At 40.3% G+C, this 15,235-nt stretch overlaps 1 protein-coding gene across 1 annotated transcript in view; it reads right to left on the bottom strand.

Moving 5' to 3' along the window:
- Positions 1-15,235, bottom strand: part of XRCC5 (X-ray repair cross complementing 5) — a 99,371-nt gene that overhangs the window by 62,323 nt on the left and 21,813 nt on the right. The window contains exons 10-13 of the mRNA XM_065880459.1: positions 12,202-12,264; positions 7,620-7,757; positions 6,666-6,756; positions 3,062-3,195 (exon numbers count right to left, since the gene is read on the bottom strand). Coding sequence (XP_065736531.1) covers positions 3,062-3,195; positions 6,666-6,756; positions 7,620-7,757; positions 12,202-12,264 — 426 coding nt within the window. The remainder of the gene's footprint in view (positions 1-3,061; positions 3,196-6,665; positions 6,757-7,619; positions 7,758-12,201; positions 12,265-15,235) is intronic.

The following is a 15,235-nucleotide window of genomic DNA, read 5'->3' as shown; positions in this document are numbered from 1 at the left end:
AATGGCATTTTTCACAGAACTAGAACAAAAAATTTCACAATTTGTATGGAAACACAAAAGACCCCGAATGGCCAAAGCAATCTTGAGAAAGAAAAACAGAGCTGGAGGAATCAGGCTCCAGGACTTCAGACTATACTACCAAGTTACAGTAATCAAGACAGTATGGTACTGGCACAAAAACAAAAATATAGATGAATGGAACAGGATAAAAAGCCCAGAGATAAACCCACACACATAGGGTCATCTTATCCTTGATAAAGGAGGCAAGAATATACAATGCAGAAAAGACAGCCTCTTCAATCAGTGGTGCTGGGAAAACTGGAGAGGTACATGTCAAAGAATGAAATTAGAACACTCCCTAACGCCATACACAAAAATAAACTCAAAATGGATTAAAGACCTAAATGTAAGGCCAGACAGTATAATACTCTTAGAGGAAAACACAGGCAGAACACTTTATGACATAAATCACAGCAAGTTCCTTTTCGACCCACCACCTAGAGAAATGGAAATAAAAACAAAAATAAACAAATGGGACATAAGGAAACTCAAAAGCTTTTGCACAGCAGAGGAAACCATAAACAAGACCAGAAGACAACCCTCAGAATGGGAGAAAATACTTGCAAACGAAGGAACTGACAAAGGATTAATCAACAAAATATACAAGCAGCTCATGCAGCTCAATATCAAAAAAACAACCTGATCCAAAAACAGGCAGAGGACCTAAACAGACATTTCCCTAAAGAAGATATATAGATTGCCAACAAACACATGAAAGGATGCTCAATATCACTAATCATTAGAGAAATGCAAATCTAAGCTATAATGAGGTATCATCTCACACCAGTCAGAATGGCCATCATCAAAAAATCTACAAACAATAAATGCTGGAGACGGTGTGGAAAAAAAGGAACCTTCCTGCACTGTTGGTGGGAATGTAAATTGATACAGCCAATATGGAGAACAGTATGGAGTTTCCTTTAAAAAACTAATACCACATGACCCAGCAATTCCACTACTGGGCATATACCCTGAGAAAGCAGTAATTCAAAACGAGTCATGTACCACGATGTTTACTGCAGCACTATTTACAATAGCCAGGACATGGAAGCAACCTAAGGGTTCATCGACAGAGGAATGGATGAAGAAGATGTGGCACATATATACAACGGAATATTACTCAGCCATAAAAAGAAACGAAATTGAGTTATTTGTAGTGAGGTGGATGGACCTAGAGTCTGTCACACGGAGTGAAGTAAGTCAGAAGGAGAAAAACACATACTGCATGCTAACACATATATATGGAATCTAAAAATTAAAAATGGTTCTGATGAACCTATGGACAGGACAGGAATAAAGATACAGATGTAGAGAACGGACTTGAGGACACAGAGATGGGGAAGGGTAAGCTGGGACGAAGTGAGGGAGTAGCGCTGACATATATACACTACCAAACGTAAAATACATAGCTAGTGGGAAGCAGCTGCATCACATAGGCAGATCAGCTCGCTAGGTGCTTTGTGACCACCTAGATGGGTGAGATAGGGAGGGTGAGAGGGAGACGCAAGTGGGAGGGGATATGGGGATATATGTATACATATAGGTGATTCACTTTGCTACACAGCAGAAACTAACACAACATTGTAAAGCAATCATACTCCAAAAAAGATGTTAAAAAAAAAAAAGAAAAAAAAGAAAAACTCTCCCCTACAAAAGAAAACAAAGTTGGTAGGTTGTAAAAATCAAAGTTGCCAGTTCTTAAAGCTTTAAAAGATAATAATGAAAAAAAGATAACAATGCCTGCACTTATGGCTTGCATCTGTTCATTAATACAACAAATATTTGTTGAAGATAATAGTACCTACCCTTGGTATCTGCCAAGTATTAGAAGTTTCTACTTTTCACCATAGTGACCTGTTTTTGCAAGGTTTCCACACCAACTAGTCTGCTCCTCCCTTCTCTACAAATGGCAAAGGCCTTCAGGTCTTGAAGTCTACTTGTCAAAAACCTCAAAGAAATGTATACAAGTAATTTATACTTGATTACGCTTAGAATACGAAAGTATTCACTGAGTCAGGTCTTGACCTGTTAATCTTCATAGTTCTGATTTTAGAAAAAAAGATTTTTTTAAAATTACAAACATCAAAAAACCAGGCAGTTTCTTCTGAGTAGAAGATCCCTCAAAATCACAACAGGCTCTAACACGGACTTGAGTTAGTTAAGGATGCTTTGAGAAATGAGTCAAAAGGGGCAATCAAGTCAAAAGGGGCAACTCCCCAACATGCAGCCTCCTTTCCCACCTCCCCGCCTCCCCACACCTGCCACAGCAGTAGGCCCTCCATTGCCCGAGGGGAAAAGTTTGCCTGGCAAAGCTGCTTGTGATTTTTTTCACCTTTGTGGGGTTCAGAGAAGCTTATGTCCTGCTTTCACCAGGTTATTCCAGGGTTGGGATAGCCCTACCACTTCATCCTTGGTCCATCCCTCCCCTTCCTTCACACAAATCAGCTCTCTTGTCAAGTTACCCAGCTTCCCTTAATCCAATGTCCATCTTCTAGTTCCTTTGTACCAAGACTCAGAAATTTATATTTTTCTTTATTTTAGCTACTCTTTAATAAGTTCATACTATAACCTCTCTGACCTCTAATACTTCTTCCCTAATAGTGGTTACATATTACACAGTTCATAAAAAACCCCCTCCTATTTGGATATTAAAAAAAAACAAACAAGGAAAAGTCTCATTCACATAAAACAAAGGAAGAAACCCAGTAAAAAGCATAAAAGAAGAATCTGCTTTTTATTTAGCCCTCCTGTTAAAAAAAAAAAAATCTAGCCTTCTCCCAGAAAAAAAATTTAAAACATCCTAACTTTACTTCTTTCTTTCTAAAAGCTCAGAGTATTTTTTAAATCTTTTTTCAGTAGGTAGAGAAAGGTGTTATTCTTGCATTAAATAGACAGAGCAACTGAGCCCTCAGTTTGATTGGGACCAGCCAATTACCCTAACTTCTCACTTAGCTCTCTTTCATCTAAAAAAAGTATGACTGGTTCACCGTTCTTCTCTCACCTGAAATAATCTCTGAAATTGAGGATTTGGGATTTTGCTGGTTGGAAATAAGTCTTCAATGGTGCCCTCCTCTTCGTCTTTCTTTACCAAGCTCATGGAGTCAATCAAAGCATCAACAGCACTCAACTGCGCCTCTAAGACAAGGATAAACAGAGCAGCAAAAGGAAATAATGATTACCTCCATTAGTCTCCAAAACAAATGCTTTCCATTCACAGATATTCACAGCAATACTGGCAGGATATTCAGTCCTGGCCCTGCCAAAAATACTCTCTAGTTATGCAAATCATTTCTTTACTTGAGCCTTGGTTTTCTTATTTGCAAAGAGAGCTATTTAGAGTAGCTAGTCTTTTAGGTACTTCCCAGCTCTAATGAACTTTTGATAGTGGAATATCCTACCAAAGCAAAAGAGTTTGTTCAAGAAAAATGTACCAGAGCCATACAAAACCCACTTTCCATATGCTAATTCAAAATACTCAGTATTCATTGAGTTGACATTAAAAAAACTGGTAACTGGCAAAGGAGAATAACATTAAAAAAGAAAAGGAAAATGCCTTTGGAAATGAAGCATTAGCTTTATAAGGATTTAACATTACCTGTATCAGAGTATACCAACTTAACAGGAAGACGCCATTGGACCAGAGTGAGTGGATTCCTTTACAGTCTCCCCAAGTCAGAATGAGTTCTTTCACAATGAATGAGTTTCTCTCACAAACCTCATGGTGCTAATCACACAGACCTGTGTGCATGTCTTTTTTTTCAATCTTTTTTTTAATTGAAGTATAATTGATCTACAACACTACGTTAGTTCCAGGTGTACAACGTAGTGATTCAATATTTCTATACATTACAAAATGACCAACATGATAAGTCTAGTTACCATCTGTCACCATACAAAGTTATTACATTATAGACTATATTCCCCATGCTGTACATTTTATTCCTGTGACTTATTTATAACTCGAAGTTGGTACCTCTTAATCCCCCTCACCTATTTCACTCATCCCCTTACTCCACTCCACTCTAGCAACCCCCCAGTTTGTTCTCTGTATCTAAGAGTCTGTTTCTGTTTTATTCGTTCATTCGTTTTGGTTTTTAGATTCCACATTTAAGTGAAATCATATGGTATTTGTCTTTCCCTGTCGGACTTATTTCACCTAGAATAATACCTTCTAGGTCCATCCATGTTGTGGCAAATGGCAAGATTTCATTCTTTTTTATGGCTAAGTAATACTCCATTCTGTGTGTGTGTGTGTGTGTGTGTGTGTGTGTGTGCACGCGCGCGCGTGTATCACATCTTCTTTGTCCATTCATTTATTGATGGACACTTAGGTTGCTCCCATAACTTGACTACTGTAAATAATGTGGCAATGAACATAGGCATGCATATATCTTTTTGAGTTCGTCTTTTTTGTTTTCTTTGGGAAAATACCCAGAAGTAGAACTGCTGGATCATATGGTAGTTCTATTTTTTAATTTTTTGGGAAACTTCCATACTGTTTTCCATAGTGGTTGTACCAATTTACATTCCAACAACAGTGCTCAAGGGTTCCCTTTTCTCCACATCCTTGCAAACACATGTTATTTGTTGTCTTTTTGATGATAGCTATTCTGACAGGTGTGGTTTTAATTTGCATTTCCCTAATGATTAGTGATGCTGAGCATCTTTTCATGTGTCTGTTGGCCACGCGTATGTATGTCTTCTTTGGAAAAAAGTCCTGCATACATGTCTTACCCCACTCCATTCAAATTCTAAGGATCCTCGAGAGCAGAAACATGACGTCCTCTTCTTTATGTCTAATACCAGATAGGAAGCAAGTTCTCCCCGATAAAAATCTACCAAGTCAGTGAAAACAACACAGCCCAAAGCAATGTGGATGAAAGGCAACTCTCCCAAAAATGTTTCTACCTAAACTGCCACGTGTAACTTTCATTCTGCTGATTCATATGGCAGTTCAGCTATTAAAACCGAAGTGCAATTTTGGGATCATTCACAGTCACTGGGCAAAAGGCAGAAAAGAGTAAGCAGTTCCTAAAAGTTCATTATGCTTCTATTCTTCACCTTTTCAAATATCCCTTTTGGACAGCTACTACAAAATGAACGAGCATACAGATATTTATCATGAGACATTTCTGTCCCATTTTTGGAGTTTCCAAGGGAGGTTTCAGGCACCATCTCAAGCTGACTACTGCAGGGTCCACCAGGTAATAGGAAGCAGGTGGTACCTGTGTGGGTGAATATTTGGTGATTTCCATCTGCTATGACAGGCTAGTATCAGGCTAGACTATGCTGGCATTACACACCCCTACATAAATGCTGACTTGGGAAATACGCCAAACAATTTTAATGATCCGTTTTTCCAATGGAGCAAATGCAAACAAAAATGTCACAGAACTCACACAATATAAAGCAACAGATAGAAAAATACTTAATGTTTTAGATCCTGAGTGATTTATATCTATAAGGTAATCTCTCAACAAAGTTCTCTTCTTTAAATGTTCTTCTCATTTAAAGTTTGGAATTACCGAGAGGAAGAGACAGAATACTGTAACACGCTGGCACCCTCTACACATTCAAGTCCATGCCTGGTTCCACGTGATGCAGAGAGACTCATTTCTGGAAGGTAAAGATACAAGCCCTAGGGGCCCATTTGATTCTTAGCTTTTGCCCTGCACACCGCTCCCAATGTACAGAGGGCACCCAGTTCTGAGACTCACCTCACAATTCCCTAATCCTACACTGATGCAGATTTCAACTTGTCAACTAAAACATCTACTCATCATTCTGTGTTCCTTTTGGTATGTTCTCTACATTCAGCCCACTGGTATATCTTACGATAACTGTCGTAAACTGAGATTCCTGGAAGACAGGATCTGTGTGTGAGAAGCGCTCTGGGTAGCACCCTGACATTTGCAGTCAGATGCTTAATAAAGACCTCTTCTCATTAAGCTCCCAGTAACTCCTGGAACAGGACTTGCACTGATAATGTAAACTGTGAAGAAAGGGCAAAGAGAAAAGGGCATCTACAGCATTGTCACTTTCTGGTTAAAGTTACATCGTATTTTACATAGGACACTAATCACAGGTTTGATACCACATGTCAGTTCACTTCAGTAGAGGGCAAACCTTCTGCTCACAATTAAAGAATGTACATCCATTTCCAGCAAGCTGCCCCCCAGATACAAGCTCTAAGTCAGAAGGGGGAAACTAGACAATGTTTGGAGCAAACTATCCCTGCTATTGGAAAAAAATCACCTTCATCATTACTATATATGAGTGTGACTGGAATCCAACTACAGTTGACCCTTGAACAACGTGCTCAGATACACTTATATGTGGATTATAAGTATATATGTACATTACTACACAATCTGAGATTGGTTGAATCTGCAGATACAGAACCATGGATACCGAGGGCCAACTGTAAAGCTATACGTGGACTTTCGACTGGGGGGAGTGGTGCCCCTAACCTCTTCATTGTTCAAGGGTCAACTGTAACTCCACCCTGTGAAATCCTAGCCCCAAACCATGACTAAAGGCAGGTGATTTCCCCAAAACAATCTGTGTTTAGAGACAATCAGTGAGCAAAATGGAAATAAACTCACCTGTGGGAGTGCATTTCCTATTATTTTTCAAGGATGAAAACATGTACTGCCGCAAGTCTTCCATGAAAGGCAGCTGTACGTACACTAAACACTAATGAGAAAGAGTGGAGGTAAAAACAGAAACAACCGAATTAATGGAAAAAATTTAAAGTTGATCTCAAACACTGTGAAAGTGGCACAACGAAAGGATTTCAAAAATCAGACGGCTCAAGTCTGGGACATGGAGAATGAAGTGTTCCGATTTCTGTGATTAGCTGTACACAACTGCAAACAGTACAAAGAATATTAAACATAAAAGAAACGCTTAAAAGAAAGACTATCAAAGAATACCTACAAAATGCATGACCAACACAACAAATGAGAGAGTCAAGGTGACTGGCAAGCTGATGTGGAAGTCAAGATATCTGCCTTCTCGTTCCATTTCTGCTACAGTGAGTTCTCTGAGAAACGGGAAATGGCGAGGGATCTAGACCTGTATTTTAAACAGGAGAGCCCTAGGAAAACGGAACTTCACCAGGATCACAAGAAAATCACACCCTCAACCTTTATCCACACTAAAGGCTGTTGTAAAAAGGGAGGTAATCTGTACTCCCTTTAGGTTCTGAGAAGTCAAGAAGGATGAGAATGGAGAGAAGGTCCCTGGACTGGGCAAACAGAAGATCACGGTTAACGTTTACTGATTTGATTTAATAAGAAGCTCTTTGCATCCTCTTATAATTCATGTCCTTTCACTGCATCTGAAAGTGTGGTTCACAGACCAGCAGCAACAGCATTACGTGGGAGTTGGTGAGAAATGCAGAATCTCAGGACCCCACCCCAGACCTACAAAATCAGAAACTGCATTTTAACAAGATCCGCCAAGTAATTCTCATGCACGTTAACAGTTGAGAAGCATTGTTTATAAAGGAACTGAAGGGAAAAAAATTAATATGAATAAAAGACTTTCAGGTTTACCTCATAGGTGTCCCTGATATAAGGAAAAGCCACGCCAACTTGAGGATTAGCTCTTCTGTCATAAGCATATCGAACTATGGCCACCATGTCCAATTCATCCAAAGCATGAATCAGGGAGGAAAGGGCAACTGCTGCCGCCTAGCAAGAAAGATGCATGCGTTAACACGTATCAAACACGTGAGGATTTTCACAGCACAATACTTACGAGACGGTTATTCGCTTTCTTCCTGTTTTAGATTGTAAGTGCCCCTCTAACCACTTTAAGGCTACACTGTACACACCTGCATTTAATCACATTTACTGTACCTCTTCTGGAACTTTTCTTCATTATATTCTCTCATTCCTTCAATTTTCCTTCTCCTCTGAATTCACACCCTCACTCTAAACAAAACCTTTCTTTGTCCCTCTCTCCACAAATTAGTATCTATAACTTTCTTTCCCTTCATCTTTACATTTCATGAAATAATAATCTTGCTGTTTCACTGCTTAGAACACAATTATTCTTCAATCTAACCAAGCTACTGACCCACTTCCTTACTGAAATTATCCTCTGCAGTCCCCCATGATCTCCAAATTGCCTAACTCTTAGTCCGCATTCTATTTGCTTGATCTATCAGTAGCATCTGACCATCTCTCTTTCTCTACACTTTCTCCTTCTTTGGCTTCAGAAGCAACACTCTGCCCTGTTATTCTACTTCTGTACACCACTCCTCCCCCAGCTCTTCTGTTCTTCCAACTAATCTTGAAATTCTGCTCTTAGCCTTTCTCTCCTCCTCTCACTCTAAAACTCTACTTTCGCAACTATTTATTTTATCCAGTCCCATGAGTTGATGAATCAAAAGTCTGTATATTCAGCTTTAAAACTCTCCCAAGGGACTTCCCTGGTGGCGCAGTGGTTAAGAATCCACCTGCCAGTGCAGGAGACACGGGTTCGAGCCCTGGTCCGGGAAGATGCCACATGCCGCAGAGCAACTAAGCCTGTGCGCCACAACTACTGAGCCTGTGCTCTACAGCCTGCAAGCCACAACTACTGAGCCTGCATGCCACAACTATTGAAGCCTGCATGCCTAGAGCTCGTGCCCTGCAACAAGAGAAGCCACCGCAATGAGAAGCCCGCGCACCGCAACAAAGAGCAGCCCCCAGTCGCCCCAACTAGAGAAAGCCCGTGCGCAGCAACGAAGACCAATGCAGCCAAAAATAAATAAATAAATATTTAAAAAGAAAGATTTAAAAAAAAAACTCTCTTGAGATCCAGGCTTATATCGCCCACTAGCTGGTAGATTAACTCGTACGGTTATATCTTAGGTATCTCAAACTATCCATGACCAAAACTAAGCTTCCTGTCTTCCCCCTCTTCTCCTCCTGTGCTCCCTGCTTCCACTAACACCACCTCCCAGTCAACCAAATGAGAAGCCCTACAGCTGATGATGCCTGCCTACAGCCCCTCACCTTCAAGTGTTCACCACACTCTACCAAGTCTACCTCTATGCCGTCTTTCAAATTTTATCTGTTCTGTTCCATCACTGCCTCCTCTGTTCCTAGAGCTGATCACGTCACTCTCTTCCATAAAAACCTCCAAGGGTTCCTCTATCCCTGCCTTGGTAGAGCTGATCATTATTCACGGGCAAGTCTTGTAGTCTCCCAACTCGGGAGCTTTTTGCTTGTACAGTTTCCTCCTCACTAGAATGCTCTCTCCAAATCTCTGGCTCTCAAGCTTCTAACCTATTTTCAAGGCCCAGTAAATTGACAAGCTCTCCATTTCAGATTTGCTTTACTCAGCTCTCTCCCTCCCCATAACTCCCCAAAAACTTTGTACTTTTCTCAGTGTTACAGCTAACCTTTATCAAAGTTAGCTATGTGTATTCAATCTCCTCCACTAAAAACCTATGACATCAATACCTAGTCATCAAAAACCTCTATAGATTTCATGACAGATTGATTACCTTTTCAGTTCAATTCAAGGAATATTTACTTTGTGCCTACTCTTGGCTAAGCACTATCTTTGGCAATGTAAGAAAACAAAGTTGAGTCCCTGATCTCACTGAGCTGCTTTACTAGCAGAAATGAGATGTGTACCAAGTACAGAATGTATATATTCTAACAAGTCCCATAAGAGAGGCCAGATAAGCACGACGAAGAAGTGATTAGAAGAGATTACTTCCAATTTGTTTGCAAGTTTTTATTTAGGTGTCTTTGATAGGACCAACTGGGATACTTAAAGAAGGAAGGATGGGGCTTCCCTGGTGGCGCAGTGGTTGAGAGTCTGCCTGCTGATGCAAGGGACACGGGTTCGTGCCCTGGTCTGGGAAGATCCCACATGCCACGGAGCGGCTGGGCCCGTGAGCCATGGCCGCTGAGCCTGCGGATCTGGAGCCTGTGCTCTGCAACGGGAGAGGCCACAACAGTGAGAGGCCCGCGTACCGCAAAAAAAAAAGGAAGGATGGGGTCCGGAGTGGCAGCTAGAACACCATATTACACCTGTGGGAAACTCAACTAAAGCTCCATTTCCTTCCCTTTCTCTTCTCCCGTTCTCTTCCACATAGTGAAAACCAGCACATAAAAATGTAGATTCTCCATACAAAAAAAATTATATGCTAATGACCAGAGAAAACATTTTTTTTTTTGCGGTACGTGGGCCTCTCACCGTTGTGGCCTCTCCCATTGCAGAGCACAGGCTCCGGATGCACAGGCTCAGCGGCCATGGCTCACAGGCCCAGCCGCTCCGCGGCATGTGGGATCCTCCCAGACCGGGGCACGAACCCATGTCTCCTGCACCGGCAGGCGGACTCTCAACCACTGTGCCACTAGAGAAGCCCAAGAGAAAACATTTTTAAAAAGGAATATATTCATAGAATCATAGAATATTTGAGCTGAAAAACAAAAGTATTCATCTAGTTTAACAACCTACATGATGAAGGAATTCCCTTCCTAACATCTGATTGGTAGAGACTCTGCTTAGAAACTTACAGGAATGGGGATCTGACCATCTCACAAGGAACCAATCCATCTGGAGACAGTAATCCTTGTTGATAAAATAATTCTTCATCTTGAACAAAATGACCACTTGTTGGTTCCAATTTACCCTCTGGCAGGAAGCATAGTTTAGTTTCTATTCCATATGATAATCCTCTAAGTATCTGAAGAAGGCTATTGTCTCTCACCCCTCCTACTCCCCTGCCTACCTACACAAGTCTTCTCCATGCAATCTTTTACTCAAAGTCCTCATATGACATAGTTTCTTTACTCCCCTGCTTATCTCATAGCCCCAATTAGTTAATATTATTCTTTGACTATGACATCAAGAACTGACACCAAAGAGTAGCCCTTTGCCATCAGTAGATGAAGTTTTTTTTCTTTAGTGACTCAAAGTGACCCTGTGATCTATAGGGTCTGTAAGAGGCTGGATTTGAATTATGCAAGTCACAATGCTGCCCTGACCTGAGCCAGCAAGTCTAGAGAATCATATGTGTCAACACAGCTTTGTGATATGACTTTCCTTACTGCATACCCAGCAATCACATGAAGTGATCAGAATTTTCTTTGGGTAAAGGGACAGTAAGTTGGAGTTAAAACCTCAGCAGAAGTGAAAAACGCAGTTAAGTTGTGTTCACAATAGATACTAGAACTGCCTGATTCCCATTAGGATTTGATTCAGGAGAAATCCATGAACTAGGATTCTCAAATTTGAGGATTCACGTACACCTACTGTGCTTTAATGAATCCATTTAACACTGAGTGGGAGCCAAGCATTTTCTTCTCTTAATTTTACTGTTCTAATAGAATAATGGCATATCCGTTCACTAAATCAGCAGCCAGCTACCCTTCAGAAGTGAGGAGAAAAAGAGGACTAGATCACTTATATCACCACCCTTCCCCCGACCCCAAACAAGCCATCTACATCCAGTTTACCAGTTCCAAATGCAAGTAACTTCTGGAACATGGAGACCTAAGTAGTCTTAAACAGACACTGGATGGTAATCTTCCAGTTAACATCAAAATCTCCAAGGAAATAACAAGTTCTTACTTGAAGACTACATAGAAAATATTTATAGAGAGGGCAGGTGTGAGTGTAGGATGCAAGAGTCACGGGTTGTTAGCTAGGCAGAAACCAACCTGCAAACAGAATCTCTTGGGGATGTAAGAAAATAATGAAAAGAAAGAGGTAAGGGGGATAAGACAAATTTCTCAATGATGGAAGTAGTCCCGTGAGTCAGTGAAGCTCATCTTCAGGTGGCTTAAGCCAGCACTAAATGTTCTGTTTATGAAAATGAAAATGTTTACCTGACCCCAACCTTCCTGAACCTGTGACCATGAGATCCCCATACTTAAATGTATTTGTTCAAATGTTTTTGTTTTTAATACTCACCTGATCTCCAATTGCAGAACTATGTCCTCAGGCCTTGTGCTCATGCTATGACAAATTCATTTATCATTTCTCCATTTTCAGAGTTAAAGGTCAGTGAATTTTCCCACTGCTATTGCAAGAATTAATGTCATTTTAAACTATAAAAGCCCCAAACAATTCACTTAAAGTGACAATTCAATTCTATGGCACTACCTCAAAGACCTACTGTCAACTCACCTCATCATCTTTTGTTGCAAAGACCTTTAGAACTTGATTTCCCATAAAATATTTCATGTGGACCTACAAGAGGAAGTGAGGAAGAGAACTGGTTTCAATCCAAAATAAGTAACACAAAAAACCATAATGCCACACATTACTAGGAAATTACATTCAAAATGCTCTTACTGGAAAACATTCACAGGTACTAGAAACAACTTACTATTTGAGGTTCAGATCACTTAAACACAACAAATATATGAGTGCCTAGTTTATGTCAAACATTGTTCTGGGCACTATAAACACAATAATGAATAGGATGTAGCCTTGTCTTGAGGAGTGTAGATAAATACGAAATTAACTGCGGTGGAGTATTACCAGACAGTGCTACCAGCCCACAAGAGTACAGTATTATAGTTCAGCGCTACAAGAGCACATAAGAAGGGCAGCTATCTTAGTCATGAGGTGTCAGCGAAGGCTTCTGCAAATGGTGACACCTAAGTCAAGACTTAAAGGATGGGTAAGAACTAAGATGGAAGTCTGGCACAAGTGTCCTCAGCAGAGATAACAGTGTGATTAAGTCTGGAGTGACATAAACACATAGTGCATTTGGGGAACTGCTTTAGGAGTAGCGCAGTGCCACAGTGCAAGGGGGAAAGCTGAAAAGTTAGATGAGTGAGATTAGCAAAGATCAGATCATGAAGTCTCTTATGAGCAAAGTTAAGTGGTTTGGACTTCATCCTAAGAGCAATGACAAGGCATTGATGAACTGCAGAGACCAGAGTACGATGTGTCCTTTAAATTACTCACCTAGCACAGTATCAGAGGAGTCAAAGACTAGAAGATGAATACTAAGAGCTCCTAATATTATAACCACCTGCTTCTATCAACCAAGATCAACTTCTCTTCGATCTAGGTCATCTTGAGCCTGGAGTGTATTTATAAGAATGTGTCGTAAGAGAGGCAATGCTTCTCAAATATTTTTTCTGCCCTCCCAACTATAAGCTGAGAAATTGTGAGCACTTTCATAGTAACAGTAGCTCAGGAAAACTGAGTCCCAAAGGTGTGGGGGTGAGGCCCATATAAGCCAAATACCTCCATCTTCATTTCCATTCCCCATCTGAAAACCATTATTTGAAAAAATATGGGAATAATCTTATATTTTCAGTTTGCTACATCCATATAGATTTATTTGCTCTCCTATTAGAATCTGTAATAGTTCTTGACTGATTCAAGAACAGTTAATGATACCTTTTCCTAAGGTACCTAAATGACTTCTCAAAGGACAGCCAGACATTTGGGGAAATTCTGATCCATCCTATAATTAGATACCCAGAACACTGACAACATGGAAGAAGGCAAATTGAAAGGACTCCTGAAGCTGGAGGAATCAGGCTCCCTGACTTCAGACTATACTACAAAGCAACAGTAATCAAGACAGTATGGTACTGGCACAAAAACAGAAAGATAGATCAGTGGAACAGGATAGAAAGCCCAGAGATAAACCCACGCACATATGGACACCTTATCTTTGATAAAGGAGGCAGGAATGTACAGTGGAGAAAGGACAGCCTCTTCAATAAATGGTGCTGGGAAAACTGGACAGGTACATGTAAAAGTATGAGATTAGATCACCCCCTAACACCATACACAAAAATAAGCTCAAAATGGATTAAAGACCTAAATGTAAGGCCAGAAACTATCAAACTCTTAGAGGAAAACATAGGAAGAACACTCTATGACATAAATCACAGCAAGATCCTTTCTGACCCACCTCCTAGAGTAATGGAAATAAAAACAAAAATAAACAAATGGGACATGAGGAAACTTCAAAGCTTTTGCACAGCAAAGGAAACCATAATCAAGACCAAAAGACAACCCTCAGAATGGGAGAAAACATTTGCAAATGAAGCAACTGACAAAGGATTAATCTCCAAAATTTACAAGCAGGTCATGCAGCTCAATAACAAAAAAACAAACAACCCCATCCAAAAATGGGCAGAAGACCTAAACAGACATTTCTCCAAAGAAGATATAAAGAATGCCAACAAACACATGAAAGAATGCTCAACATCATTAATCATTAGAGAAATGCAAATCAAAACTACAATGAGATATCATCTCACACCAGTCAGAATGGCCATAATCAAAAAATCTAGAAACAATAAATGCTGGAGAGGGTGTGGAGAAAAGGGGACACTCTTGCACTGCTGGTGGGAATGTGGATTGGTTCAGCCACTATGGAGAACAGTATGGAGGTTCCTTAAAAAACTACAAATAGAATTACCATATGACCCAGCAATCCCACTACTGGGCATATACCCTGAGAAAACCAAAATTCAAAAAGAGTCATGTACCAAAATGTTCATTGCAGCTCTATTTACAATAGCCCGGAGATGGAAAGAACCTAAGCGCCCATCATTGGACGAATGGATAAAGAAGATGTGGCACATATACACAATGGAATATTACTCAGCCTTAAAAAGAAATGAAATTGAGTTATTTGTAATGAGATGGATAGACCTAGAGTCTGTCATACAGAGTGAAGTAAGTCAGAAAGAAAAAGACAAATACCGTATGCTAACACATATATATGGAATTTAAGGGAAAAAAATGTCATGAAGAACCTAGGGATAAGACAGGAATAGAGGCGCAGACCTACTGGAGAACGGACTTGAAGATATGGGGAGGGGGAAGGGTGAGTTTTGACAGGGCGAGAGAGAGTCATGGACATATACACACTAACAAACGTAGTAAGGTAGATAGCTAGGGGGAAGCAGCCGCAAGGCACAGGGATTTTAGCTTGGGGCTTTGGGACAGCCTGGAGGGGTGGGATGGGGAGAGTGGGAGGGAGGGAGACGCAAGAGGGAAGACACATGGGAGCATATGTATATGTATAGCTGATTCACTTTGTTATAAAGCAGAAACTAACACACCATTGTAAAGTAATTATACCCCAATAAAGATGTTAAAAAAAAAAAAAAAAAAGGACTCCTGAAAGTTTAAAAGAGAAGAGTAATTCATAATTCATAAAAAAAAAAATTCCAAACCAAAA

Source organism: Phocoena phocoena, chromosome 7 (genome assembly GCF_963924675.1).
Source record: "Phocoena phocoena chromosome 7, mPhoPho1.1, whole genome shotgun sequence".
Classification (NCBI taxonomy): Eukaryota; Metazoa; Chordata; class Mammalia; order Artiodactyla; family Phocoenidae; genus Phocoena; species Phocoena phocoena.
Note: the sequence above shows the minus strand (reverse complement) of the source record. Positions and strands in the feature narration are given on the sequence as shown.